We start from the raw sequence: 27,346 nt of genomic DNA on the forward strand, positions 1-27,346 counted from the left end.
TATCACATACATGGAGATAATTTTGATACTGTTCTGTGCAAGTATACCATGCCTCGGATCTAACTTCATCGCATGCTGGTAAAGATGGTTCGAGGAATTAAATCAGAATTATGGGCAACTTGGGGAGATGAGCGGTAACTGGTTCCGGAACGGATCACAAATCAACGGAGATTACAATCAAATTTGGTTATACGATCCCACACGTGTCATTCTTTTGATGACGTTTACACGGCGTGTCCCGCGCCTCAGGAGGTGTTGCATCTTGTAAATGATGAGTGGACAGGCCGCATCAGCAAGAGTAACGGAGCAAACCGCACAAGGGTTCGTCTGATCTATTCTTTTGTTATTGATGAGAATTTGTGGTGATGAATGACGCTTAGGGGTGTTCTCCTGAGACTAATCGTCTTCGCAATATCACTTGCTGTTGTCCCGTTATCCACGTATTACGGCACACAACGATTTGTCTGGAAGGGTGAGTGCACAACGAATTCTTTTGGGCGGCTAGGAGCTGCTACTGAGGCCTTCTACCATCCTTGTGCGTTCGAAGGCGACTCGACTTTTGCTGCGATCTCAGCGGTCTTCGTAGCAAATGTGGTATTAGTAGCGTACATCGCCATATCCGTGTATGAGGATAAACAACAGACTGCGCCAAGGAGAGTAGAAGGCAAAGCAGACGAATCGAAAAAGGAGAAGTAGATGTACAACGTCCGGGAACTTACTGCGCCTTTTGCTTGGAGAAATGACCTTCTCGTCTTACTATAGTCCCAGCAATTGATTATTTGTTCTAGTGTACTTGTCACCGACGTCTCAACGACGGAAATTCGATGATCTTGTTCTTGTATGTAATGCTAGCATGAACGACAATGAGGCTGTTGGATTTAACAGCTACCTCGAACGATTACTCGGTGAACTGAAAGGCATCAGAGATGTCTCGGCCAAGACTGGGAGTTTCTTGACGGAGGAAAATGTGGCGAGACCCGTTATCGGCCGATAAGATAGGGGAATGAATCACACCGATAATGATTGCATCACGTTTGGACGGGCAACAGAACCACAGAAACGAGACACGCTAATTAGCGACGCGTCTGTAACGTCGTGTAAGTAACGCAAACAAACAAACCTTTATTACTTGCTTTTAATTATGTTACGATACATTTCCTCACAATCTCGCTCCAATGATTATAAACGCACTTTAGACAATCCAGATATCCACAAGATTCTCCCAAATATGACATAGCTGCGGCCCCTGACGCGTTTGACTCGAACGTTGCGTGACCAAAGCTGACCAAACAGGTGCATACGCGTCAGTTTTTTCCCACGCAGTGCAAAATGTCAATATAAGCCGTGCGGTCCTCCTGCTGCTCCTCAACTTCTACTTCCGCCTGCATATCCCTTCTGCCACCTGCACCGTTAAAGACGCGTCTCTCTCGTTGCTGCTAGAAAGCTTCTATTCGTTTTCTATCCCTTACTTCGCTCCAATGGCTGCCACTACCGTTGACGACGTTTTCTCCGCGCCTTCCTCGACACCTTCTAAGAAAGTATGTACTTCTCTAGCGTGTTGCGCCGCGTCTATCGTTAATTAAGTCCACGTGCTTACGCGTCCTGTACTTTTAACGCGTAGGTTGCTGCTTCGCTTGAAGCTATGGAACTTAAGACACCTGCCAAGCATTCGAAGAAGGAGATTGAATGTCCCATCCTCGATGATGAGGAAAAATCCCAGTCTCCTGATACCCTGGCAGACGCAGAGGAGGAAGTCGAAGACTACCGTCGGCGCTTTGTTGGTGACGTCGACCTTCCGGAAGGTATGTGGCTTGCAGTCCTCGTTCCACTCTTCACATATTTAAGTGGCTACTATTGCCGATCAGACCAGGAACCCCTCTTGGTGGAATCGAAGCGTCGTTTCGTGCTTTTCCCTATCCAGTACCATGAGGTCCGTTAACAGTCTATTTCCGATTGCGCTTCTGCTGACGTTTGAGACGTTAAGATCTGGCAAATGTACAAGAAGGCAGAGGCGTCATTCTGGACCGCCGAGGAAATGGATCTTTCGAAGGACCAGCATGACTGGCAAAACAAGCTCAATGACAACGAGCGTCACTTCATTAGCCATGTACTTGCCTTCTTCGCCGCATCCGATGGTATCGTAAATGAGAACCTGGTTGAGAGGTTTAGCAACGAAGTGCAGGCAGCCGAGGCTCGATGCTTTTATGGCTTCCAGATCATGATGTTCGTGTTAATCGCTTGACCACTCAGCAAGAAGACTTCTAATCCGTAATACAGGGAGAATATCCACTCGGAGACCTATTCTCTATTGATCGACACGTACATAAAGGATCCGGTTCAGCGCGAGTATCTCTTCGATGCGGTTGAGACGATTCCCTGCATCAAGAGGAAAGCTGACTGGGCGCTTCATTGGATCTCGGACAAACGTTCAACATTTGGCGAGCGTCTGGTAGCATTTGCGGCAGTGGAAGGCATCTTCTTCTCTGGCGCCTTCGCGTCGATCTTTTGGCTGAAGAAGCGCGGACTCATGCCGGGTCTGACCTTCAGCAATGAGCTCATCAGCCGAGATGAGGGGATGCATACTGACTTTGCGTGCCTGCTCTTCAGCCACCTTCGTCGGAGGCCTCATCCAGACACTGTCAAGAAAATTATCACCGATGCCGTGAAGATCGAGCAGGAGTTCCTGACGGATGCTCTTCCTGTCAGCCTGATCGGCATGAACGCGAAGCTTATGTGCCAATACATTGAGTTTGTTGCCGATCGACTGCTAACCGCACTCGGAAATGAAAAAGTGTACAACTCGACAAATCCAGTATGTGCTTCTTACTACCATTTCTTGTACCTTCGCTTATCGGCCGTGTTCGTTCCTGTGCCTGCAGTTCGACTTCATGGACATGATCTCGCTTCAGGGCAAGACGAACTTCTTCGAGAAGCGCGTCTCGGATTACGCGAAGGCTGGCGTGAACGTGAGCGCGTCTTCGAAGACGAAAGCGGAAGGAGGGTCAAGTAAAGTCTTGTAAGTTTTCATTCGGGCCTTTGTTCGCTAATGAACGTTCCGCTGACTCGTCTACCTTAGTACTGTCGATGAAGACTTCTGAACATTTGGTTTCCTTCCCCTTTTAATAGATTGTTATATGACTATTCTTAATGCTCTGTATTACCTCGTCTACAATCCCGGCCTCGCAACTGTACCTCATGTTTATCCATCCCCGCCCCGTTATTTCCTCTTTCACTATTTCCATTGCCATATCCCCTAGCTCTATCTCTTGTTTTGTCTTCAGTCTTATTCTGTACTACGATTCCATGGCATGTTACTTTTAGATATACCAAGACAGAATGAATCATGCATATGATTGGGGGGAGGCGTGAACAGTGATTGAGCGGCTGCGCACACGCGAGACTGAGATTGTGCAGTGTGGGAGAAAGTAACTGCGAAGACGGGGAAACTCAAACGCAGTGCCAATCGCAATAGTTGATGGGAAAAGCTCGCTTGAAAGTCTAGTTGAGTTGCCTTGGACAGTACCGGAACGCGGGGAAGGAGCGACTAAGAGAGTGTGTATGGGATGAGAGAGGACAAAGGAACCGAGAGGCTTCGCGTGGGTTCTTAAGGGTCCTGGCTTCTGAGATGTACTCGGAGAGGATGGATGTGGATGGGTACGGCGAGGACCGCGGGTTACGACTTCCGTGCAAAGAAAGGCGTGGTGAGAGAAGAACTGTATGGACTGCCATCTGGGGCAAGGACCGTCTGGCCAGAGATTTTCTGGCCCAGATCTGCTGCATTTTCAATGTTTGCCATTTGATGTCATCAGAGAGGGAGCGTATCTGCAACCGCTCATCGAACAGGGCGTGTTCGTCAGGGAGACGGAGGTGCCCGACGGGGCAAGCAAACGGATGAACGGACGGACGGGACGGCTGGGCTGGCCGTAATCTCCCCCAGAGAGGACAGGATGCAAGGCTGGATTGATGTCCGTCTCGGGAGAGAAAGGAGGGTGCGGTACGGCTACGTCTGTGTGTTATTCTGCCGCGTAGGCAACGGATCTGTTCAGCTACGCTTTTCTCGGATATTCTGCGTTCTTTTTCCCTTTTTCCGGCCGGAATGGATTGTAGTATTTTTCGTTCGCCTTCTTTTTCGGCGTGTGTGATTGCGGAATAGTCAAGCGCACTAGCCGCTCTACCCAGAGTCTGATGCCAGTGATAGCGCGTATATAACCCCCGCTAAACCACTTCACACACGATTGAGTCCCTCGAGTCTCCATCCTCATGAGTGTCGTTGCACGCCGAGCTTCAACTTCGCCCGACGGACGCACAAGCTGGCTACACTTCGCAACCCGCTCCCACCGCCTGCACGCGCTCCCAGCCTAACGACGTACCCTGCTTCCATTAGCAATAGCATTAGAGTATCAGTTCTCAGCCCACGCGCATCTTCGCTACTGCTAATTTCTCTACACGCGATCGACACACGACAGAACTGCTATTTAGCCCTGCGCCTCGCGGTCATACTTTCCCAGTATTTTTTCTCCTGCCTTCTCTCCCTCGTGCGCCTTCGTGCGCCCACCACGCGAGAGCAAGCTCATTTGACGCGCCGTGGCCATCACCATGGGCATGCACGTCCTCTCCTACCTAAAGCAGACGCTCAAGCGGAAGGACAAGGCGCGTGATTCCGACTGGGACTTTGGCGCGCGCCAGTCCGACGCTCCGATCCGACGCGACAGCTTTGCAGTGGCAAGGCGCAGACGTAGTACCTCTCTCGACCGTCAGCGATGTCCACCTCCAATCCAGCGCGCGGAAGAGCCGCAGCACCAGGTGAGAAATTTTGCAATCGTGAAACATACGCCAATCTCTCCGTCCTGACATCAACACGTCCCTGCCAGCACAAACGCATTTCGGCCGCAGTTGGGGACGCAAGTGCTGGTACCTCTGTTGCGCGCGGATCGCGCGGTATCGTGCCTGCAGCCGATTCCGAAGCACACGGCCCGCGCAGTGGGAGTCCAGAGGACGATGTGCTTTTGGCTGCTGGCGAATCTGCGAAAGAAAGCAGGAGCGCAGGGAAACCCAGCGATTACCGACGGCGCGCACACTCCGTCGCGGTAATGCGTGCTACAGATCCATTTGAGCGTCCTACTCTTCGACATGCCTCCTCCGCGTTCACGCAGCGGGATCTCAGTGCATGCCCGTCGGCGGCCAGTCCTTCGCGGCACTTGGCCGCTTCACCTGCGCCGTCCGTGCAGTCCTTCCATTCTCTTCAAGCGGGTCCGAGTGACACGAACCGGCGAGCGGCTCTTGCGGCGAAACGCTCAATGCCGCAATTGCATAATGTCTGGGAGACTTTCCTTGAGGAGGCCGCAGAAGATGCTGACTCTTTTGATTTCCCCATGCCTCCTCACTCTCTACATACGGCTAAGTCACCGACTAAGTACGCTACTGTTCAAGGTAGCCCGCACGCCAGTGGAAGCCACTACCCACGACACCACCACGCCCCAACGGCTTCTTCATCCTCTACTACTCTACAGCCTCCAAGAGGCCTGCCGCGTACTCCCCATCCTAATGTACCCCAAAGCTATCCGCCGTCCTCGAGCAAGGCGCGTCCGCGCGGACATGTACGTACTTCGCACCAGGCGTCGTCTTCTACCTCCAGTTGTACTACATCAAATGCCGGATCGACAAGCTCGATGGCTGCGTTCTCATCGGCATCCTCAATGACGACCGCGTTTGAGGGCTCCGATGATAACCAGCACGCGCGCGACGACCCTGCTGTTCCCCCTACCCCACATACGAGCGCCGCTAAGAGCCCGAGGACTTTCAAATTCGTCGATCCCTCTTTATTGCCTCAAGCACGGAAAGTGCCGTTGCAGGTTCAAGATGTCCCGCGTGGTGTGTCGCCGACATCCAGTACGTCGAGTGATTCGTTAAGTAGCAACGCGGTTCCGTACTCGCATTCTCTGTCGACGACTCCCACACCATCCAGCGATTGCCCCACGCCATCACCGAGCCCGTCCAGATGTGGTCCGCCTCCAATGTCTCCCAGCAAACATGCTGGTCGGCTTAGCCCGGACGTTTCAAGGACGAGCCGGCAATACCGTCAATCACCGGAAGCAGAATTGCTGCTTGAACATCCGCTCTCACCAGGGTCACCAAAGTCCGACAAATCTTACCGGTACTCGAGTGCCACTGCGGGATGTCGTGTAGAACGGGGGTTACGATCACCGCTTGAGGTGTGTGAAGAGAGGAAGAGTTACGAGGAAGATGTCTTGTCAGAATTGGGATACTACGGCACCATGGCTTCGCGAGCCAAGAGTCCGCAGCAATTTGCAGTCCACACGGTACCGGGTTCGCCTCCGCAGTCACCCTCATCTCCCGCGATGCCTGTTGTTCCACCTCTTCGCCGAAGCTCCCGACAGAATCTGCGCGCTGTCGCCTCACGATCTGTGCCTTCTGCTCACATACTATCATTACCCCGCGCCAAATCCGCTTCGAACATTAAGCGTGAGTCGCAACCAGTACTCGAACGGCCACTTCTATCTCCCATGCGCTCTTCAAGTCTGCTTCGGTTGAAGAAAGCTGCAACTGATGCGGTGAGTTCGGGCTCGAGTTCAGTTGCACCGGCGAATCTCCGCACAACTCAGTCGAGACCCTTCACTCACGCGCGATCGCAAACTTTACAGCATGATCAATTGCAGTCAATACGAGATCCGAATATGACGGTTGGTAACAGCAAGTCAACTGAAGCTCTCGTGTCTGCGTCTTCTAGGTCAGGGCTAATGGGTCGGAAACGTTCGGGTTCGGCGTCTGCAGTGTACACGCAAACACCGAAAACCACGCAGGCGCCCGTACGTCCGCCTCCAGCTCCACCACTGGATTTGACACCCTCGCGTCTTCTACCGCCGAAAGTGGCAAAAGACTCGACTTCGGGTTCACCGCTTACACCCGCGAGCGCTGTACAATGGGGTTACGCGCTTTAGTTCCGTGTGCCGATCTGCTCAACTTTTTTGCGTACTTTGGTCTTCCGCGTATGTGCATATTGGTGTCTTGGTATTATGATCGGACACTTTCTTGCTCTGTGGACTGTTTGCCCTTCCCCTTGTCCTTCTGATCCTCTCCTCATTGCCGCTCAACTCCCCTGTCATTTTGCTGTTTTGTTCCTCCATCGACCACCTTTTCGCCTTTCAGTGTTTGGCTGTTCACTTTTCTCATCTGATTTCCTCACGACTCATAACGTTATATTTGTAGCGGCAATCACATCTCCCATCGCTTTCGGCATATCTTATCATCAACATATTTTTGTCAAGTTTCACTTCGCTTCTCATCTCGTCTTTTCTTCCTTCTGTTTGCTTACTCGGAGCCGGTTTGATCTTCAAACTCTGCGAACTTATTATCTCACTTCGCTCGCTCACACACCCACGCAGACTATCCACTCTCGTTTGCGCCTCCTTTGTTACTTCATTATCTCTTCGACTTCGACCTTTGTTCGCCTCTTGACCGAGCTGATCTGGCCAGCCAATCATCGGTCCCTCTTGGTACACCATTCTGTTCTATTCTATTCTCAGGACAGGAATCCTCCACCTTACCTTTCTCTTCGTCCGACAACACTCTTCCCTGTCCTCAACTTATCTATTCCATTCTCCTCGGCTCAAAGCCAGAACTTAACCTCAAAACATCCTTCATTGGGCACAAGCACTCCAAATTTTGTACATTACACATAAGTAGTCTCCTCTTCTCTTCATTTCTTCCTATGGCGTACGTTATATCCCGCAGGCGAGGCTATCTTCTTTGGCTGGTACCTCACTATTATCTCCTATTTCTTTCTTCTTCCCTTTTTCTACCTCTCCGACCAAAGTTTACCCTCGTTACTTTATTTTCATTTCCGTTCTTTTTCTTTCGTTTTTGGAAAGTTGGGATGGTAGGCTTCCAATTAGGTTGGAGTTGTTTCTTTTTTTTGTGTGACACAACGAGAAGTGGAATATAGAGAAATTTGCGTGATAAAGAAAGTCGATTATGTGTGCTCAATTTCTTTAACATTCGAAATAAAAATCATAGAAACGAACAGAATGGAATCGAATGTAAAGCATACCGTGCATAAACCATTAACCCTGCTACTCAATACTATATTTTGCGGAACTTCGATAAGAATAGATACGACTCAGATATTCTTGATTTCCCTGAACTTCCATCTGCCAGAATGTTCAGAGATCGGAAATTCAATGCCAAAGTCATTTAGATAACAAAATTTGCATTCGTTTGTATGTACTTCTGATATTCTTCTGTAGATTTGAGAGGGAGATATCGAGAAATTAAAGATGGATCATTATTTGCCACATTCGAGAGAGGGGAATTAGTCAGAGTTATTACTCGTTTTAGACAGTGTAGAACCTTCTTCTGGCACAACAACAACAAACATTGAGAGTTACTGTTATTTTTCGTTACATGACACAAATGATTGAGTGCTTTGTAGGCGACTGTGTCTGGATTAACCTAGCTCGTGTGCTTTCGGTGTTGATGTTTACAGTTGCAGTGCACGTGGTCTACCGAATGTCCTGAATCAATAATTGATATGATGTTCTAGACTTTCCGTCTATTGCCGGCCTATGTTCCACTTCTATTCTTTCTGGTAATGATCAGAGTATCTGCGTATGTTTTGAAGACGTCATCACCCACCGGAAGCATGTGCTCTCACCTTCACTAGGCTTTAGACATGACCTACTTTCCAAACAATGCAAACAGCCGGATCTTCGAAATGCTTCTGCCGTGCTCCACTAATTGCCTTCAGAAGTCTCACGGAACCGCACAACTATGAGCCTACTCCATGATGTACTGAACATAACTGACCTCAATGCCTTTCCAGGTGACATGCGCTTTCAATGCCCCACTTCGGCATCGTAGTAGACTTTAGAAGTGCGGCATACACCACCCGTCTCTGGATCCTCACTGCTTCCGTTGTTCAGCCAGGAGCATATAAAGTGCCCAAGAAATCTTGCTCAGACACTACTACTTCTTCGTCCCACAACCATGAGGCTCTTATCTCTTGCATCAATCGCCGCATCTGTGCTCCCTGCACTTGCACAAATGGTCTCTATAGCTTCACCTGCTCCAGGAGAGACTTTAACCCCTGGATCAAATGTTGTCGTCGAGCTAGACTCTGCTGTAAGCAAAGGAGACTATTCATAAATCAAGGAAATATATTGACGTGTATTTGTTAGAACGGGCTCACGAACTTCGAGCATATTAGTGTTGCATTGGGCATTGCACCCGTCCCTAACGATACAAGCACTCCGACTATTGGAACGATGCTCTTCGCTGGGAACTACACGCCTCAACTCCATGAGGCAAACAAGCCCATGTACCAGAACTTTGTATGTTTTCCCCCACCTTCAATCAATTGGTCTTCCCAAATTTAGTGCATATCTATGTAGTCTGTAACTATTCCGGATGGTCAAGTTGCAGGAAACAGTACTCTTAGTGTGGCTCATTTCTACCTAGTCGGGGTAAGCCGTTCTACAAGTTACGTCGAAAAATAACTGATTTATCGATCGTCAATGGGTTTCAGGCTGGTTTGGAGCCAATTCTTGAGATGAAGAATATAAGCGTTATGCTTTCAAATTAGCAAAAACAGCATAAAGACTATTATTTCTCGTAATCCGACATAGACATTAATTTTGTACAAAGTAGTGGATAGTAATGATACTTTTCAGCCTGTTTGGACGATACATAATAAATATCGAAGTGACGTTGACATCGCATGCTGCAGCAAACGGAAGCAAAATAAATTAATAATGCAAAAAAGAGGTGGCGAGTATGGGAATCGAAAGCATGACCAAAGGAGCACAGCCTCAAAGATTGTCAATCCTCTCTGAGTTTGCACATCGAAAATCCACCAACCCGACTGTCGACGTCGAAGACCTCAAGGTGAGCATCTTTTCACAATTCAAGGCCATTCTTCTACGTCCAGGATGCATTCCAGAACCATCTTGAGGTGAAGAATCATCTGTTTTGTTGGAGAGTACGATGGATTGGTTGCATATTGGACGGATGACCATACCCGCACAACTTCAATCGCTAACGCGTCTTTACTAGATGCCGTTCGTCAAGCAGCAAAAGTCAAACGCCTACTTCTCGCGTTTCCAAGTCAAGTACCGCCGGCGTCGAGAGGGCAAGACGGACTACTACGCACGCAAGCGCTTGGTCACTCAGGCGAAGAACAAGTACAATGCGCCGAAGTACCGACTTGTCGTCCGCTTTACGAACAAGCAGGTTATTGTGCAGATTGTGTATGCGCGTCTGCAAGGTGACTTTGTGTTCGCTGCTGCGACGTCGAAGGAGCTCCCGCGTTATGGTATTAACCATGGTTTGACGAATTGGACTGCTGGTAAGTTTGTTGTTTCAAAACGCGTTCTTTTCTGAAATGCGTTTCTGATTATGTGTCTTGTTAACGATAGCCTATGCAACTGGTCTCCTGTGTGCTCGTCGCGCTCTCGCGAAGCTTGGTCTGGCCGACAAGTACGAGGGTGTCGCAGATCCAACTGGTGAAATGACTCTTACCGAAGCACTCGACGAAGAAGACGCCCCTCGTCCATTCAAATGCTTCCTCGACGTCGGTCTCCGCCGTACGACCACCGGTGCTCGCGTCTTCGGTGCAATGAAGGGCGCCTCAGACGGTGGCATCTTCATCCCTCACTCCGAGAAGCGTTTCCCCGGCTTCGATGTCGAGACGAAGGAACTCGACGCAGAGGTGCTCAAGAAGTATATCTTCGGTGGACACGTCGCGGAATACATGGAATCACTCGAGGAGGAAGATGACGAACGCTTCAAGAGACAGTTCTCATCGTACCTCGCTGACGGCGTCGGTTCAGAAGACATCGAGGAGGTTTACAGGAACGCCTACGCCGCCATCCGTGAGGACCCGGCATTCAAACCGACTGAGAAGACGAAGGATTGGAAAGCCGAGAGTCTCAAACACAAGACGCCGCGCCTCACTCACGAGCAACGCAAGCAGAAGATCCAGGAAAAGATCAAGGCATTCCAGTCTGGCCGGAGCGCAGAGGAAGAGATGGAAGAGGATGAGGAGTGAACTCACGCTATCTCTTAGATTCATGAGTTGCATTATGTGTTTGGTGGTGGATACTCGTCTTTTCCTATGCTTTCTGTACATGTGCCCCTCAAAAGGCCTCATAGGCTGTCTATGCTTACATGCTACACTATTTCATGGTGCTTCATGATACTCAAATATGTTGGCTCTTGTAAAGCCGCAAAGACTTATGATATTGAAAGTCCAATAGCTTGGGATACTACATCTAAACTGCAAAGCAGCGTCTGTTCTGCGAAAGAAAGTACAGTATAATAACTAGGGACAACACAATTCAGAACGACACTGACCAAGGCTTTCCGTCGACGGACAAACGCATCCTCTGGATTAATCGCGAAATGAAAGGAAGGCTGTGAGAAGTCCTGCGACTTGGAAAGCCAGCACGTACAGGGGAGATGCGCAGCCAACGTGCCAGATCGATAGCACGACGTCTAGTAAGGCTTGCTCTTCCTGTTCTTCTTTAACTCCTTCTCAAGCTGTCTAGCCTTCCGATGGCCAATCTCGACAGGGCGAATGTTGTTATCTGCTTTCTTAAGCTTAACAGGTCTATTACCCACGTACTTGCCTAAAGTAAATTGCAGTATTAGAACACGTCATTAGGGCTCAGGGAAACTTGGCTAACCATCCATTTCCTTCCAGGCTTTCAAGAAATCTTCTGGGTCAGAGAAAGCAACGAAACCATACTTAGCCTGCAGGTAACCAAAGTTAGAAAATGTGCAGCAGGTGAGCTGAATGTATAGACATACCTTCTGACTCAGCTGATCACGAATGACACGAGCCTTTGTAAAAGACGGGTATTTGTTGAAAGCATTGGCAAGGACATCGTCAGACACATCATTGCTCAGGTCACCAACGAAAAGTCTGAACCAGCCTAAAGAGTAGCAGCAGAGATTAGAATTACTACTTGTGTAGGTTGCATGCAGTGTTACTCACTAGAGTCCCATTCAAGAAGAGTTTGATCCTCCCAGACCTTGCCTGCTCCTTTGCGCAGAACGGTTGTCCGTTTACCACCTTTCGCAACCTTGCCACCAGCACCACCACGCTTGTCGATCATAGCACCGGGGACATAGACAGACTGCTGTGCAAGAATTCCGACATCGTATTCGTAAGCATTCGCGGGAACAGGGGCATGATGGGTAGAGGATGATCCAGCAGCACCGGGCGTCGGATACTGAGGACCAGCGTAGGGTTGATAGTATGGATTAGCATCCGCATTGGCTGAAGATGTTGATGCGTACGGGCGGGAAGTGTTCGGGTAGAATGGGTTGTTGTTATTCATGGCCGCTGCGAGGACGATGAGGTGCAGAGTCAAGTTGAGCGATGGCAGCCCTGCGCCACTCACAGCAAACGCGTGTACGTAATCAGCTTCCAGCTTTGGTGTCACGGCTGATCGACGCTCCTCGCTCCAAAGTCTTTCTTTGAACGTCTTGTCCTCCACACCTTGCAACCTCCATTACGTCTATTCTCCTCGAAATATTTGTTTGGCAGTTTCTTGTATTCCAAATATAACTTAATACATGTCAAGACGCTATGGACATCGATAAGCTTTTCAAAGTTCGTGTTCAGTGTCTTCGTGTGTTGGACTTGTAACTGAAGGAGCTTGTTTTATTGACAGGCACCGAAACTCCCCATTGGAGGGAATAAAAGGCGCATGCCAGAGGCTCCGACGCCGGAAATGCTCAAACGCATGAAGGTCGATGCGCCAGAGTCGTCAAATTTTGCACAACCGGCCCCACCAGAGCTCAACGGGTCATCAAGTAAAGGGAAAGCGCGTGCTACGACCATTGAAGATGCGGCTGAAGAAGATGCAGACGTTGAAGTATCAGAAGACTTTGCACCAGGGAACGATGCGGACTACTTCGCAGAGGAAGATGAAGAAGGCCGTTTCTTCGGTGGAGGGCTAACTGCGGAGCAAAAGACTATTCTGAACATTTTTGACAAGGCAGGAGGGGAAGGAACGTTAGAGGATGATGTGAGTATTCTTATGGTTTGGCTGGCTTGTCTAACGGTACTAAGAATAGACGTCGTTAGCATGAAGGCCTCACAATTACACGTATCCGCAGGATGCTCTTACGGTTCGAACGAGCCGTAGACAAGAATCAAGACCAGAGGTCAAAATATCCAGATGATCCATCCAAGTAAATTTCTCAATAATGTATAAATGTTTTCTAGCACTGAAGTATTGGGTTTAGGTTTATTGACTCAGAAGCGGACCTGGACAGCTCAATCAAGTCCCTTCTTCCATTATCTCAGGAGCCTGTTCTCGCGTATCCCGAACTAGTGAAGTCTGGTGTCGTTGCAAAGCTTGTTGGGCTTCTGAGTCACGAAAATGCCGACATCATGATTGATGTTGTCCAACTTATCAATGAGCTTATTGACGAGGACGCCGGCGCCGAGAATGAGGACGAAGAGGACGAGGGTGAGGGAAGAGAGGGTGCTATTAAGTCTCTGGTTAATGCCTTGGTATGTGTATATAACGGGTTATATTTCGTCCCAAGACTGACGTATCTGGTTATAGCTTGAACAGTCCATATTAGAATTATTGGTAGATAATCTACCACGGCTGAACGAATCTGAGGAAGCCGATCGACAAGGCGTGTTCGACATCTTGGGTGAGTTATTTTATATACTCGCTCTCCTGTCCCGTGCAATCTCATCACCAGATGAATGTTCCAGGGATATTTGAGAGTATTCTCGGAATAAATCCAGAACTTGGGCAACAAGTAGTATCCAAAACGACCATTATTCTATGGCTGTTGAAGCGAATAGAGGCAAAGACGCATGATGGAAATCGCACGTATGCCGCTGAGATTCTTTCAATACTCCTCGATAATAGGCCAAATCGACTTGCATACGGGAAGGCAGACGGAATCGAGTCCAGCTTGAAAGTGCTCTCCGTAAGTCCGCAACAAGGCAGCTCTGCTCACGTGTCTAATACAATGCTAGCAATATCGACGGCGAAATTCTGCCGATGCAGATGAGGAAGAATTCATGGAGAATGTCTTCGATGTATTATGTGCCTCGTTGCAAGAGCCTGAATGCAAGAAGTTGTTCCTCGAGGCAGAAGGTATTGATTTAATGGTCCTCATGTTGAAGTGAGTTCGCGTCGCATCGCACTTCCTGTCAAGTTCATTTTCTTACTCCCGATCCTAGAGACAAGAAGGATTATGCAACTCAATGCATTAAGGTCCTTGATTTTGCAATGTCTGGGCCCGCCGGAACTGCCTGCTGCGAGACCTTCGTGGAAGCACTGGGCTTGAAAAGTCTCTTTTCTGCTTTTATGGGCAAGGTCTGTAGCTCTCTTCTTACCTTTAGTGTTGACTTATAAGTCCTTAATTGAAATTTGTTCCTCGGTGACTTTAGTCTTCTAAGAAGGGCAAATCCAATCCCTCTTCCGCAATTTCCGACTCAACGGGACATATCCTCGGTGTGCTATCCTCCCTCTTCACGAACCTACCATCCGATTCGACGCCCCGCATGCGTCTCCTCGCGAAGTTCGTGGAGAATACATACGAGAAGGTGGATCGGCTACTTGATCTGCGGGAGGGCGCTGTCGCGAGGCTTGCGGCTATTGATCGGGACATTGCGAGCGAACGTGCGCAGATGTGGGAGGATGGAGAGGAGATTGGCCCGGTGGAGGAAGATAGGTGGTATCTCCGACGACTTGAGGGGGGGTTGTATACTTTACAGACTGTTGATTATGTGTTGGCTTGGGTTTGTATGGAAGATGACGGGGTACGTTTGTTTTCCTGTTATTTTCCCTTTCATATCCATCTGGTATGAACTAGTTCTGATGTTATACCTACAGGCTCGCACACACGCACAACAAATGCTCAAACGAAAGGGCCGAACTCTACAAGACGTCGTCTCCGTTCTCAAAGTGTTCCGCGACAACGTAGATGAGGAAGGAGAGTCTTCTGCGGCCGCGCAGGCGGAGGATGCATCACCGCCGCAGAAAGAGATTCTAGGGGGACTTATTGCATTCCTTGAGGCATGTTGAATGTCTGGATGTTGCCGTGTTGAGGAAAGATAAGATAGTTAGTAATGGTATGTTGGTGGAGTGCATTTTAATTTGTTATTATCAAAAAAAAAACACTTCCATACGACGCCGTCGGAACTTTCACCACGATATTCCGGTTGCATTGCTTTTACCATGTACCTTGTGTGTGTGCATCAATGCATGCAGGCCGAGTGAAACCACGTTAAATGCATGTTCTTATGCATTCGTGCTAATGCAAGTGCAGAATATATGAGACGGCATGGACGATGGAGGATGGGGGGTGATAGACAAATGCAGATTGCGGGATATCCAAATGAATCAATGAGGGAGATTACTGGAAGTAGAAGAAATTGACTGAAAGCAAAACATCACAAAGTAGAGATGGCTAAGATAACTTAGGAATTCAAGTGACAAGGGCGGACGAAGCAAATATCATATCAAGCGCGCCCTTGACTTTCAATATCTCTCGTTGGAAACGTAACTCCTCATCCACCTTCTTTCGTAACCGAACGAAAAGAGCGTCGATTAATGGTGACTGGCCGAGAACCGGAGCATACATATCTATCAAGAGAAGTAGTAGTTGAATACGGGTAAATAAGGGGAGAATGAGTGATAGAAAAGGGAAAGCTATTCAGCGAAGTTGCATGGAAAGAAAGGGAGAGGAGTCTTACCAAGTAGAACACTTGCAACACTGCCCGCGAGGTCCCCGAAGCGCGGATCAGCTATGTATTTGACGAGCAGCTTGAGCACTGGTTCGAGAAGGACGTCATCCCGCCCTGCGAGAGCTATCCGCAGTCCATCGCGGTGGACGAGTTCCTGGATTAGCGAAAACGCGGTCGTTGGGGGTACTTGCTATAAAAGATAATTTGAAATCAAAATTGAGGTCTTAAGTTAAATCAAATGTTGAACCGAACAGTAGAGAGAAAAGTAACGAGAAAGACAGGCAAATGGACAAAGTAGAAGGTCGAATATCGAATAATGGTACAATACAGTAGGGTCGGAACAAGAAGCATACCTTCATGAGAACAGCATCCAATGCCGCGGAGTATTTGAAATTCTTCAGCAGGCGATCGTAAGCGCGCAACTTGCGCTTCCTCCGTGCCTCGACTTTGAATTCGTTAATGTCGCCGATGGGCTTGGCTTTTACCTTGCCCTTTTCGCCGAATCGGCCTAACCCGATTCTCGTTACGGCTTCGGTACCGAGGAAGGACTCGAAAGCGCCTGAGCGAAGGGAGGAGAGGGAGAAGGGCTCTGAGGTAGATTCGGAGGCTTTGGGTTGTCGTCGCCGGACGGAAAGCGTTCCGTCTGACATACCTGCGGCAATGTGTGTATCATCGGGCTGAAAGGGAGGAATGTCAATACTGTGCATTCCGAAGAAAAATAGAAGATAATTTACGGAAATACCAAGGCAGAGAATGGGAGCGGGATATCGCATGGTATGTACGACCTTGTACGTGCTCACGTCGTATACTTTTACCATATGGTCCAAACCTCCAGTCAATAATCGACTGGCACGAGAGTCAAATGCAAGCGAAGTGATTGTCTTCTGGTGATTTGAGAGAGCGCGAATGCAGCGTCCGCCTGCCACAAGGTCCCAAGCTCGGAGGATCGGACCTGCAGCGGAGAGCGCGACGGTACCGGAAGGGAACATAAGTACCTCCTCGACAGGAGCAGCATTCGCACCGGACTCGCTATCAGGTCCGCCCATAGTCATTTCGCAGCGTCCCGAGCGTGCGTCGAATAGCCGTACAGTTGCATCGTATGCACCAGTGAGAATGAGATTTGCGTTGGAAGGTGCAACTTGACCCGCACGCACGTAGTCTGTGTGTGCAGTAAATGTGGTCACGGAAGCTTCCGAAGGGACGTCCCAAAGCTTGACGGTGGTATCATCTGAACAGGACAGGAACTGGTTCAGGCTTGGTATAGAGAATTTGGTTACATGTACTGGTTGTTTATGTTCGTCGAATGTACGTAGAATCGCACGGGAGTTGATATCAAATATCTATACAAATACTATTGACCATATCCTGCACAAAAAATGGGAAGAATCGCACCTGAATGAGACCACTATCGTCTCCGGCAAGGACAAGCTTTCCGTCACGTCGTATACATCCCGAGCGCGCGACGTCTTTGAAACGCGATATCGTCTTTACGACCTTTTGTGTTCTGGGTGCATATATCTGGACACGACTTGCCGCAGTGACGGCGTAGCGATGTGGTTTCGTTTGAGAGAAGTGTACGGCAGTTACAGGCGCGTACTCCTTGACGAAGACTGGATGCCTGAATTGTCGCCAGTAACGAGATTCCGGGTTGCGCTTTGCAGAAGGCCGGGCATGCCGTTTGATGAGCACGGGCTGGTATTCCATGGCCTGCCGCAAGGGAAATTGACTAGGGCTTCGTGCTTGAAAGACGGACTGCACTAGTTTATGTGCAATACTCGAAATTTTGAAGTCCAAAAGTGAAATAACCCATGATCGTCACTTCGGCGATATCCGAGCAATTTTGTTGATCATCTACCCACTCCTCTATCTTCTACTTCCATCTTTAAGCTCCCCTCACCCTCTCACTTTTCACCCACCCTAGTGTTTCTGAATAAATCTAAAACATGCTTCTCTACGAGGATATCATTACTGGAGACGAGATGTTCTCAGATGCCTTCCCTGTGTGCGCATATACTCACATCAGTCGTGGCGTATTCACCTCCTCATGCCCGTTGTGGCTTTTCTTTCAGGAAGACAATTGATGACATCGTCTACGAGGTTGATTGCCAAATGATTGTCATTAAACCTGGCGCGGACGTTGATATCGGTATGCCTTTAAGACGACCCTGTATTGAACTTCAACTCGCGTTTAACTGGACGCCGAAAACAGGTGCGAATCCATCCGCTGAGGAGCAGGAGGAAGCCTTGCAAGAGGAAGGCGCCACGTCGGTCAACAATATTATCCACTCGTTCCGTCTTCAGCCGACAACATTTGACAAAAAGAGCTACCTTACCTGCCTCAAGGTATGGACTGCGCCGATCATTGTGGTATCATCTTTACCGACGATCCTTGTTTCACATAGGGTTACATGAAGGCGGTCAAGGCAAAACTGCAGGAAACCAATCCTGAGCGGGTTGAGGTGTTCGAGAAAGGTGCCAGTGCATATGCGAAGAAGATCGTCAGCAACTTCAACGATTACGAATTCGTCAGTACAGCTTGTATTATTTATATATAGGTGAATCATGTCTTACATGCGTTTCCTAGTACACTGGCGAGAACATGAACCCCGATGGCATGATTGCACTCCTGAACTACCGCGAGGATGGTACCACGCGTGAGTGGACAAACTTTGTTCTTACACTGTGCTCCAGGTGTTGATGGCTGTGTCTTTGTCTCAGCTTACTTTACGTTCTGGAAAGATGGTGTGAAGGAGGTGAAGCTGTAAGGCTGGAAGCATTTATGCAATTATGGGGTAACAGTGTGTCTGCATAGTGTACTGATGAAAATGGGAGTGCTATGATTTTTCTCTAGAGTCATTTTGTTGCTCAGAACAGAGGTTTGTATATTTGACGCATATAGCAAGGGATCAATAGAGCTGACGTCGGAGAGCCTGCACGGAAGCAAAGCGACGATCGGTATCGTGCATGAGTGGCGGGACGCGTCGTGCATCCAAGCGAGAAGACGATCGTTGCTTCCGTTTTCCATTGGCAACTGTCAAACACGTCAACAGTCTTGTTTCTCCTTCTTCCTTCCAGCAGTCACATATCCTTCAATATCCATGTCTTACTTGCCGCAAGCCAACTGCTCAGGAACCGTACTTTAAACTTCGGTAGCGCGCTGCGTTGAGGGTGCTTGTGCTGCACTCGATGCGATCAACCCTAATTCAATCCAACTCTCGGCCTCGGACTGAATTCAATTTCGAATGTCTCCCGTACAAGTACAAATTACGCTCTGCACAGGATGGGGAGCTCCCTTCTTGCTGTCTCAAAGTTCTCCCTGAACCTCTTGTCGTCTATGAGCTGGTTTTCTCTCACTCTGTATCAATATGAATGTATCTGATAGTCACTCTGGTGAGTGGAAGTTCAATGCGTTGGTCGAGTGAATTTCTGAAGAATTCAATCCTTAAAAGGCGACCCCCTTTTCGCGCCTCGACCTCAGCCAATTCCTTTCAAAATAGAAGAAAACGCGGGCCTTATAATCTGGGGCCTGGTATGATGAAATATTCCACTACAGGTTTTATTCCACTCATGCGCTGCAGATAAACGCGACCCTCGGCATATACACATCTTTCACTCTACTCGATTGTTTCAGTCGTCACCGAGTGTTCATCCTTCGTAGATGTACAGTCCTTGCTGCAGCTGCGCTTTCATTGACGCTGGGATGCTGGGCTTGCCAACGTGATATTTCTCGATATGCTTTGATTATTATGCACTGATATTTCGACCAAATTCCACGTTATGCAGTATCTTGCTCTCGGGTCCATCTTGTGTCACTCGGCGATCAGCAAGCGGTTATTAGATTCGAGCCCGGTTTCATCGCCTTGTCTTTCTTTGTTCCGATTGTTCTCATTTTTGGTGCCATCACAATTTTGGATGCCCAGTTACCGCGCAATCAAACTCATAAAGCATTTATTTGGAGTTACTCTGTATGCGGCCTGCTGGTCGGACTTTCTGGTTGGTGAAGTAATGAATTTCCAAGTGTACTTCTTGTCTAATCTCAATGTGGTGACGCAGTGGGATTCATGCACGTATGTCGTCTTCACTTTGTCTGACTTCGGTGTTGACTTCGACTCCGATTAGTATGCACCTTTCTTTTTATTACCGTCGCTCACTGCACGCGTTGCTCCTGGCCAAGCCCTTCTCGTCATATTCATAAACATGTCGTGCTCCCTCTTCTCCTTTCTTGCCTTCAAGTTCTTTACAGACAAGCACCTCCAGTCCAAAAAGTATAGAGTCATCGCCCGTGCAGTAATACCAATTGTTTTCGGATCATCTGTGATTGGTGCAGGCGTGCTCGCTCTTTCAGGAATGAAATTCGAACTCAAGAACTCGCATGCTATTGATTTGAATAATAGTGGCGGTAAAATTCACAGGGATGTGCTTACCTTAGGTCAGCCGGTTTGACTTTGATGAACAATCATTGATGTCTATCCTAATAAATACTTCTTCCATTACTAGTCATTCCTGCAGTTATTTCTGCGGGCCTCATATGTGTAACTACCCTTCTCATCTTCTCCAACAGTCCCGAGAACGGAAGCACGCGATTCTCTGCTCCTCAGCTTAGCATCGCGAGTATTGCCATCGCTTCTGACGGACGTGTTCTTGTTAATGAAAATGGGGTCCTTCCCACACAGCGCGTCAACCTTCAAGGCCTACCAGAGGTACTACTAGATACAACATGTTCTTTGTATTAGATTCTTAAAATTACTCCCCTTATCTAGGGCATTCTGGATGAATTGGACATTCGCAGCCCAACGTTTCACTGGCTGCTTGCAATTTCCCTCGACTGGTCGATCACCTCACCTTTCTTGCAACGCATCACAGCCATCTCGACTTCTTTTGATAAACGACCGTGTATTTGGGATGCTCTGTTCCGTTGCTTCCCTTTGACTACCCTTCTCAGCTTCTTTAATGCCAATGCCAATAGGCAACCAGGTGATGCTGTGTCCGCAGTGGCCCAATTTAAGATGCGTCTACTTGAGGCCGCTGCTCAGCTAGCTACGCAGCTCGATTTACCGCTCGAGAAGCTGGGCACACTGCATTATCAGGCGCTTGAGACTGGGACGCATATAGATATCAGGGAATTCCTCATGCTTGCTGAAGATGCAGATTCGCGGGCCCGGGATGCGGAACGAGTATTAAATACCAGTACCAGTGACGACAGGGGACTGATGCTGTTCCTCGTCCGTACGCTGGCACAAGCACCACAAGGAACGGCTATACCTTCTGCCCATTATAACGAGGGAGCTCACGAGCAGGATACCGCGGAAGTTCTCGGCACGGAACACGACTGGAGACGACGATACGGCTCTCGCGGTTTCAAGATGCGCTTCATGGGTCGGTTCCGAGATGTGCTAGCCGAGACCGCAGGCGCATCCCCGGCTGATGTTGATAGGGTGCTGTATGGATGCAAAGACACTGCTTCCAGAGGTACACGATCCGTACTTGAGGCCGGATGCACATACGTCTCCTTGTTTGCGGAGCGAGTTTCGTGCGATGGGTCGTCCGAAGTACTCGTCTATGAATTTGCGAAACATCAGGTATGTCATTCCATAAATGTTTATTCACTGCTATCCAGATAATAACGATTCTCTCTTGTCAGCTCCCTTCATACAAGCTCTGCTTGCCTGCCTTCACTACAGAAATGCGTAACTGGATATATAGCATGTCCGGTTTCACGGTGGAAGACATCATCCAGATCTGCGACGACGATGTTAGGCAAGGCCGACTGCATTTTCCATACTCTTCCCGCCACTCTAAGGGATACACTACTGAACAAGAGGAGGAAATTCGACAGACTGCACTCCTTCACTTCAAGAAGGCGCTATCCAACGCTCTGGTGCAGTTTATGCGTAACATGTCCTTTGTTTGTGAAAGCCTCGAGACTACGACGTATCTCACGTCTAAAATCTTAGACGTTCCCTCTGTCGCCTCAACCCCCGACGGACCTCCTGCGCCAGCGCATATGATCGTCTTTCATGCACAACACCCTGATCCGTCCGACATTGAGCTGTTCGAGGATGACTCAGATTTCACGCATGTTTCCTTGTCAAGTGCAGCACATAACTCCCACACGCCAATGCCCTCTGCCTTTGAATATACACCGCGTGCACTATTCGACGTCGCGCACGCACTGGCTATCTCTCCTTCCTCCCGTGCAGCCTTTCGCGAAGAAGCAACACAAGAACTTGAGCGTCTCTTCGACGCAGGTGCGACTGCGCGCGCGCAGCGCATTGATATTCAAATGAATACGAGAAAGGCTGTTCCAGGGCGCCTATCGCGTGCGCTCGTGTCATCGTTTAGCATTGATACAGTAAGTGACGAAGGTAGGGGACGTCAGTCGCGAGCTGCACAGCGCGTACGAAAAGGCTGGGCGGCGGTGAAGACCCGGGCTCGGTCGCTCAGACTTCCGAGTCGTAGTCGTAGTCGTAAACACTCCCAGGCTCAGTCATCACCACAATCCAATTCAATACCATTGGAGCATAACCATTCGGCCTCACGTACGCGACTAATTTCGCGTTCTCATTCTGCTTCGGTGTCGACAGTGACGACGAGTACCGGGAAGTCCTCTGCATCTTTCACCAGGCCGGTTGAGCCGGTTGAGCCGGTTCCAACGATGCACTCTCATGCCCGATCAACAGTTGACGTTAACAATTCCTTATATCTGAATCGCTGCTCAGCGCTAGCGGGTGGCTATCCCGATGCTGCAAATTCCATCGGACGTTCCTGGGGACGGTCGGCGGGTCGGATGACGGGATCAGGACGGGATACGTCTTTACTCCCTCCACCCCCTTCGTTCCGCCCACCCGGTCGACATACTAGTGCCCGCGTGGCGTCGAAGAGCGTACCTGACTTTGCTACTACGAATGATAGTGGGTTCTTTTAGTTGAGCTGGTGTCTCGTTCATTCATTCTTTTTGTCCGATCGTTCGTGGCGGCGGTGCGATACCTTCGTATTTCCAACCCGTTCCCTTTGGCTGTCGCTTGTTTGTTCTCTTACACCTTGTTCGTTCCTTACTTTTCACTTTCTCCCTTTGGCTGTCTGTTCCTTATACCTTCCTTTGACCATTTAACCTTTTGCAAAATACTCCGGGTTTACCATCCATCCATCTGATCTTGAAGCGTGCTGTACTGATATTAGCGTGTAAAATACCTCCGAAAAGAGAGCCTAGAGCAGAGAAGAGAGATAAATCAATCAAAGAAGAATCTCATGTTGATCGTGAGTCGTTTACATGTATGTACTGATATCAATGGCTGTGCGATGGAGCTTGTTCGTTGCTTTGGCCGCTATTATATGTGTATATGCTATGTATAATATACGTGTATGTAGATATATACATATTCAAAGTTATATCGATATAGAATCCGCTGCAATAGGTATTGTAAGTACAGTTAATATTTGATCATCATGGACCTGGGACCAAGGTGAAGGAGACCAACTGTTTATGATTGACGAAAAGACCCCTTCCAACGAGAGAGATCAGAACAAAAGGGGAATGAAAGACCAAGAGGAGATATTATCCGTTGTAGAGAAGTAAGAGATGTAGAGCTTTTTGCCAGAATTACTAGTAATTCTTGGTCGCTTGATTTCTTTTCACTTACATTTTGGACCCACACAGATCGACACGAACTTTGCTTCCGGAATCGGGTTGCGTCATTCCGATAGACCAAAATTGTGATTGTAAGCAAGTATGTATATTTCAGAAGTGTACAATTTGCATATTTTACATGCTTCTCGGTCTCTGGCTCGAACACAGAGGTCAGAAAAGTATTATCTATGGGGACACATAAATACTTCGTTACAAAAAGAAATCCGAATAGAACCACTGGATATGCGGCATGGTAGGAATTTACCTGGTTACCTAAAGCTCATCGTGTGCGTCTCTCAGCTCAGACGTCGCATCGTGCGAGGCAGTCGAAGAAGCACCAGAGACTTCCGCGGCAGGATCGTATCCGAGCCTGTTCTTCGCATGCTCTTCGATGAACTCGGTGAGTGACTCGAGTGAGTGGTCACCGTTGAAGTCAAGGAACTCTTTTGAACTTGCAGGTTTGAACTTAAGTGTTGGGAACACGGCGACGCGGAAGTCGACGGATGATGGGAGGTCGTTCTCTGTCGCATCCATCTTTGCACTACAAAAGCAGGGAGGTTAAATGACCGAAAAAGTGTCTAATGGGATATGGGAAGATACGTACATCAAGAGCTTGTCTTTGATATTTGCATAACGTTCACCAAGCGAATCCCAGATCGGCTTGAGATGCTTGCAGTGACCACACCACGGTGCGTAGAACTCGATGAACACATCCTTCGAGTCATCAAGTACGACCTCATCAAACGTCTTGCCTACAACCGTATACACAGCCTCGGTCTGTTCTGCTGGGATCGCCTCGCTCCTCAACACAGGCTGGAGTTGACCATCAAGATACTTCGAGACCCAGTCGTCGATCTTCTCGGTGGTGAGCTCCTGAGATTGGCTGATCGGGTACTTAAGTGCTTTGGAGAAGTCGTGAAGAACGAAGCCCGGCCATTTGATTTCAGTGAGGTTAAGGGCCTTGGCGTGATCACCGAACTTGATTGCGTCAGCCCAGACGAAGTTGACCTTGCCCTTATATTTCGCAGCGACAGGACGAAGATTGGCGATGTGCTCGTCCTTCTTCTCCTCAGTCGGGTCGAGAAATAGGTACGCGAGAGGAAGTCCACTCTGCGTGTATGCTAGGTAGTTACCACCGTGTACTTCGTGGACGTCATTGCCAAGAGCCAAGGGATCCGTTTCCTTGAATGTAAAGGAAGGAATGTGCTGAACGAACTCGATACCGGGTTCATCGGATTTCTCGTGGAAGACGTTCATCGGAGGGATCCTTATAGTTGAGCTGGTGTCTTGTTCATTCATCCTTGCGTTCGTTCGTTCGTGGTGGTACAGTGCCTTCGTATGCCGTGACAATTCATCATAAAGTTGGCAAACGTAAATACTACTGATATCAGAGGCTGTGCGATGATGTTTGTTCGTTGCCTTGCCGATTGTATATTTGTATCCCGGAGTTAAATCGATGTGGAATTCCAGGCAATAGGTCTTGTGGGGGCACAGTTACTAGTATCCCATCGTTACCATCATCTAGACGTACTAGAAAGCCTGACGCAAAGAAAATCCAATTGTTTTATCGATTGACGAAAAAAGTCCCTCAAACGAGGGAGATCAGAACAAAAAGGAAAGGAAAGAAATGGAGAGAGATCTGCTGCAGAGAAGGTACAGAGGTAGGTTTCTTCGTTAGTTAGTACTGTATAGCAGTACTTCTTGGTTGCCTGGTTTATTTCATCGCTCTTTGACTTTGGACCCACAGATCGACATACATTCTGCTTCTGTATCATTCTGACCAACCGAGTTTTAACTTTGACCAATTGCAATGGGTGTACAAGCATGTATTTTTCCAAAGTGATGCAATTTGTATATTTTACATGCTTTTTGGGCTCTAACTCCATGTAGCTCGAAGCCAGAGTATGGATGAATAAATGGATGTATGCGGATACGTAAATATTCCATTACAAAAAGGAAAATCCGAATAGATACGTGACGTCAATCTACCGTGGCGCCTAAAGCTCGTCGTGACCTTCCTTCGGTTCAGGCGTCGCCTCGTGCGAAGCAGCAGTTGATGAGGCACCAGAAACTTCTGCGGGAGGAACGTACTCGAGGCTGTTCTTCGCCTGCTCTTCGACGAACTCGATGAGCGACTCGAGTGAGCGGTCACCGTTGAAATCGAGGAATTCTTTGGAACCTGCGGGTTTGAACTTCAGTGTTGGGAACCCGGAGATGCGGAAGTCGACGGATGGTGGGAGGTCGTTTTCTGTTGCGTCCATCTTTGCGCTGATAAAGTAGGGAGGATAAATGATAAGAAAAAGTGTGTGAGATGAGATATGAGAATATACGTACATCACGAGCTTGTCCTTGATATTTGCGTAACGTTCACCAAGCGAGTCCCAAGTCGGCTTGAGACGCTTGCAGTGACCACACCACGGTGCGTAGAACTCGATGAACACATCCTTCGAGTCATCAAGTACGACCTCATCAAACGTCTTGCCCACAATCGTATACACAGCCTCGGTCTGTTCTGCTGGGATCGCCTCGCTCTTCAACTCAGGCTGGAGTTGACCGTCAAGATACTTCGAAATCCAATCGTCGATCTTATCGGCAGTGAGCTCATGGGCCTGGCTGATCGGGTACTTGAGTTGCTTATGGAGGTCCTGGACGACGAACGCTGGCCATTTGATGTCAGGTAGGTTAAGGGCTTTGGCGTGATCACCGAACTTGATCGCGTCGATCCAGACGAAGTTGACTTTGCCCTTGTATTTTGCGGCGACTGGACGAAGATTGGCGAGGTGTTCATCTTTCTTCTCCTCAGTCGGGTCGATGAAGAGATATCCGAGAGGAAGTCCGCTGTTCATGTAGGTCTGATAGTTGTCACCGTTTACCTCATCAACGTAAGGAATGGCATTTTCGAGAGCGAAAGCTTCGATTTCCTTGACTGTAGCCGAGGGGACGTGTTGAGTAAAGTCGATACGGGGTTCATCGAATTTCCTGTATAGGACGATTGCCGGAGGGGTTACACCTGCTTCCTTGATGGCCTCCTCATCAGTCGTAAAACCGAAGAGGTAGTCGTCGCGGTGCTTTTCTGCGGCTGCGGTGAATTCGGGACCGGGAGCTTGAGTTTGGGAAGAAAGATAGGCGATGAGGACGAGTCGGTCAGCGCTTTGGAATTCGGTGTGGTTGTTAGCCTTCACTTCTGCAACAGCAGGAAGGGATTGTCTGTGGAGGCGACGTCAGAAAAAGTACGATCTCAAAGCACTTCGGTGAGAGACGGACTTGATCAGGTAACTGATGATGCCGTCTGCCTTACGAGGACCAGTGTAATCAGAAGGTTCACCATATTTGAAAACCTTCAGGGTGCTGCAGCGAACATTAGAATAATCCTTCTGTTTTTGTCAGTTAGTAAGAACTACTTACGGATACCCCTTGACGTCGTGTTGCTGGCAGAGGTCAGCCTGGTCGACACAGTCCACCTTGGCAAGTTTGATGTCTTTCTCCTTGAGGGCAGTTGCGGCCTCCTCGTAATGGGGTGCCAACGCCTTGCAGTGCCCGCACCTACATAGAACGGAAAAAGAAAAAGGGACATTAAGCAACGATCAGGTCGCAGGTGAATTCTGATGAGCTGACCATGGCGCGAAAAACTCAACAAGGATCAGAGGCTCCTTGTTGACGACGGAGATGAAATTGGAGGGCGTAAGGCTGATGATGTCCGAATCATCCGCAGCGGAAGCAAAGCCTGCTGCGGCGAGCAGTGCTGCGTAGGGGGCGAGCTGCGAGAGACGCATTTTTGGGCGACGTGGACGTCGGGTGACAAGACGGAGAGGACCAGCAAAACGCGTGAATATAAACGCGACGTGGACTGACGTGTCAATGCTACAATGCGCGCCGGTTTATTCGGCAGTCTTACTCAATAGTCCCCCCCCCCCCCCACACTTCCCCCGGCGGGCGAGATTTTGTGGATGGATAAAAACTTGTATAATAAATCTATAGAC

At 48.8% G+C, this 27,346-nt stretch overlaps 12 protein-coding genes across 12 annotated transcripts; 8 read left to right on the plus strand and 4 right to left on the minus strand.

Annotated features, from left to right (window-relative positions):
• Window positions 1-369: 369 nt before the first annotated feature.
• On the plus strand, window positions 370-696 carry FOMMEDRAFT_88895 (uncharacterized protein; the record flags this gene model as incomplete). The annotated part of the gene is made up of 2 exons (XM_007268662.1): window positions 370-472; window positions 548-696. 2 exons carry the CDS (start codon window positions 370-372, stop codon window positions 694-696), a joined length of 252 nt encoding a protein of 83 aa, XP_007268724.1.
• Window positions 697-1,390: 694 nt separating this feature from the next.
• FOMMEDRAFT_126380 (ribonucleotide reductase small subunit) lies at window positions 1,391-3,291 on the plus strand. Its single transcript, XM_007268663.1, has 7 exons — window positions 1,391-1,538; window positions 1,622-1,802; window positions 1,866-1,930; window positions 1,985-2,223; window positions 2,278-2,812; window positions 2,880-3,016; window positions 3,077-3,291. The coding sequence occupies exons 1-7, from the start codon at window positions 1,479-1,481 to the stop codon at window positions 3,096-3,098; spliced, it is 1,239 nt and encodes a 412-aa protein (XP_007268725.1). The 5' UTR covers window positions 1,391-1,478; the 3' UTR covers window positions 3,099-3,291.
• Window positions 3,292-4,255: 964 nt separating this feature from the next.
• FOMMEDRAFT_21818 (uncharacterized protein) lies at window positions 4,256-7,815 on the plus strand. The gene is made up of 2 exons (XM_007268664.1): window positions 4,256-4,803; window positions 4,872-7,815. The coding sequence occupies exons 1-2, from the start codon at window positions 4,597-4,599 to the stop codon at window positions 6,957-6,959; spliced, it is 2,295 nt and encodes a 764-aa protein (XP_007268726.1). The 5' UTR covers window positions 4,256-4,596; the 3' UTR covers window positions 6,960-7,815.
• A 1,188-nt stretch (window positions 7,816-9,003) lies between these two features.
• On the plus strand, window positions 9,004-9,598 carry FOMMEDRAFT_158595 (uncharacterized protein; the record flags this gene model as incomplete). The annotated part of the gene is made up of 4 exons (XM_007268665.1): window positions 9,004-9,138; window positions 9,195-9,347; window positions 9,408-9,479; window positions 9,542-9,598. The coding sequence occupies 4 exons, from the start codon at window positions 9,004-9,006 to the stop codon at window positions 9,596-9,598; spliced, it is 417 nt and encodes a 138-aa protein (XP_007268727.1).
• A 470-nt stretch (window positions 9,599-10,068) lies between these two features.
• Window positions 10,069-11,062, plus strand: FOMMEDRAFT_89015 (60S ribosomal protein L5; the record flags this gene model as incomplete). Its single annotated transcript, XM_007268666.1, has 2 exons — window positions 10,069-10,360; window positions 10,431-11,062. 2 exons carry the CDS (start codon window positions 10,069-10,071, stop codon window positions 11,060-11,062), a joined length of 924 nt encoding a protein of 307 aa, XP_007268728.1.
• Window positions 11,063-11,508: 446 nt separating this feature from the next.
• Window positions 11,509-12,356, minus strand: FOMMEDRAFT_89383 (RNA-binding domain-containing protein; the record flags this gene model as incomplete). Its single annotated transcript, XM_007268667.1, has 4 exons — window positions 11,509-11,642; window positions 11,700-11,766; window positions 11,824-11,948; window positions 12,011-12,356. 4 exons carry the CDS (start codon window positions 12,354-12,356, stop codon window positions 11,509-11,511), a joined length of 672 nt encoding a protein of 223 aa, XP_007268729.1.
• Window positions 12,357-12,607: 251 nt separating this feature from the next.
• On the plus strand, window positions 12,608-15,140 carry FOMMEDRAFT_111283 (DUF1716-domain-containing protein; the record flags this gene model as incomplete). The annotated part of the gene is made up of 10 exons (XM_007268668.1): window positions 12,608-12,631; window positions 12,693-13,049; window positions 13,109-13,215; window positions 13,270-13,540; window positions 13,596-13,689; window positions 13,754-13,974; window positions 14,024-14,172; window positions 14,231-14,366; window positions 14,441-14,812; window positions 14,886-15,140. 10 exons carry the CDS (start codon window positions 12,608-12,610, stop codon window positions 15,075-15,077), a joined length of 1,923 nt encoding a protein of 640 aa, XP_007268730.1. The 3' UTR covers window positions 15,078-15,140.
• A 217-nt stretch (window positions 15,141-15,357) lies between these two features.
• Window positions 15,358-17,443, minus strand: FOMMEDRAFT_126390 (WD40 repeat-like protein; the record flags this gene model as incomplete). Its single annotated transcript, XM_007268669.1, has 5 exons — window positions 15,358-15,638; window positions 15,749-15,929; window positions 16,093-16,416; window positions 16,474-17,079; window positions 17,132-17,443. 5 exons carry the CDS (start codon window positions 17,441-17,443, stop codon window positions 15,481-15,483), a joined length of 1,581 nt encoding a protein of 526 aa, XP_007268731.1. The 3' UTR covers window positions 15,358-15,480.
• A 239-nt stretch (window positions 17,444-17,682) lies between these two features.
• On the plus strand, window positions 17,683-18,504 carry FOMMEDRAFT_88285 (translationally-controlled tumor protein; the record flags this gene model as incomplete). Its single annotated transcript, XM_007268670.1, has 6 exons — window positions 17,683-17,741; window positions 17,809-17,885; window positions 17,949-18,082; window positions 18,142-18,264; window positions 18,324-18,393; window positions 18,458-18,504. The coding sequence occupies 6 exons, from the start codon at window positions 17,683-17,685 to the stop codon at window positions 18,502-18,504; spliced, it is 510 nt and encodes a 169-aa protein (XP_007268732.1).
• Window positions 18,505-19,104: 600 nt separating this feature from the next.
• Window positions 19,105-22,808, plus strand: FOMMEDRAFT_169573 (uncharacterized protein; the record flags this gene model as incomplete). The annotated part of the gene is made up of 9 exons (XM_007268671.1): window positions 19,105-19,129; window positions 19,189-19,268; window positions 19,318-19,456; window positions 19,523-19,732; window positions 19,793-19,806; window positions 19,859-20,168; window positions 20,237-20,439; window positions 20,500-21,318; window positions 21,381-22,808. The coding sequence occupies 9 exons, from the start codon at window positions 19,105-19,107 to the stop codon at window positions 22,662-22,664; spliced, it is 3,084 nt and encodes a 1,027-aa protein (XP_007268733.1). The 3' UTR covers window positions 22,665-22,808.
• A 763-nt stretch (window positions 22,809-23,571) lies between these two features.
• Window positions 23,572-24,703, minus strand: FOMMEDRAFT_169574 (thioredoxin-domain-containing protein). Its single transcript, XM_007268672.1, has 2 exons — window positions 23,971-24,703; window positions 23,572-23,907 (listed from the first exon to the last, which is right to left on the minus strand). Exons 1-2 carry the CDS (start codon window positions 24,663-24,665, stop codon window positions 23,640-23,642), a joined length of 963 nt encoding a protein of 320 aa, XP_007268734.1. The 5' UTR covers window positions 24,666-24,703; the 3' UTR covers window positions 23,572-23,639.
• A 660-nt stretch (window positions 24,704-25,363) lies between these two features.
• Window positions 25,364-27,139, minus strand: FOMMEDRAFT_89124 (protein disulfide isomerase; the record flags this gene model as incomplete). Its single annotated transcript, XM_007268673.1, has 5 exons — window positions 25,364-25,634; window positions 25,701-26,573; window positions 26,631-26,714; window positions 26,772-26,909; window positions 26,982-27,139. The coding sequence occupies 5 exons, from the start codon at window positions 27,137-27,139 to the stop codon at window positions 25,364-25,366; spliced, it is 1,524 nt and encodes a 507-aa protein (XP_007268735.1).
• Between the last annotated feature and the right edge of the window lie 207 nt (window positions 27,140-27,346).

The sequence above is a fragment of the Fomitiporia mediterranea genome (genome assembly GCF_000271605.1).
Source record: "Fomitiporia mediterranea MF3/22 unplaced genomic scaffold FOMMEscaffold_8, whole genome shotgun sequence".
NCBI classification, from domain to species: domain Eukaryota; kingdom Fungi; phylum Basidiomycota; class Agaricomycetes; order Hymenochaetales; family Hymenochaetaceae; genus Fomitiporia; species Fomitiporia mediterranea.

Coding starts and splice junctions, on each gene's coding strand:
- FOMMEDRAFT_126380 (XM_007268663.1), top strand. CDS start 1,479: ATGGCTGCCACTACCGTTGACGACGTTTTCTCCGCGCCTTCCTCGACA. Junction 1,931..1,984: donor TCCCTATCCAGTACCATGAG/GTCCGTTAACAG, acceptor TGAGACGTTAAG/ATCTGGCAAATGTACAAGAA. Junction 3,017..3,076: donor GGAGGGTCAAGTAAAGTCTT/GTAAGTTTTCAT, acceptor CGTCTACCTTAG/TACTGTCGATGAAGACTTCT.
- FOMMEDRAFT_169574 (XM_007268672.1), bottom strand. CDS start 24,665: ATGAATGAACAAGACACCAGCTCAACTATAAGGATCCCTCCGATGAAC. Junction 23,908..23,970: donor ATCAAAGACAAGCTCTTGAT/GTACGTATCTTC, acceptor CTGCTTTTGTAG/TGCAAAGATGGATGCGACAG.
- FOMMEDRAFT_21818 (XM_007268664.1), top strand. CDS start 4,597: ATGGGCATGCACGTCCTCTCCTACCTAAAGCAGACGCTCAAGCGGAAG. Junction 4,804..4,871: donor CGGAAGAGCCGCAGCACCAG/GTGAGAAATTTT, acceptor CGTCCCTGCCAG/CACAAACGCATTTCGGCCGC.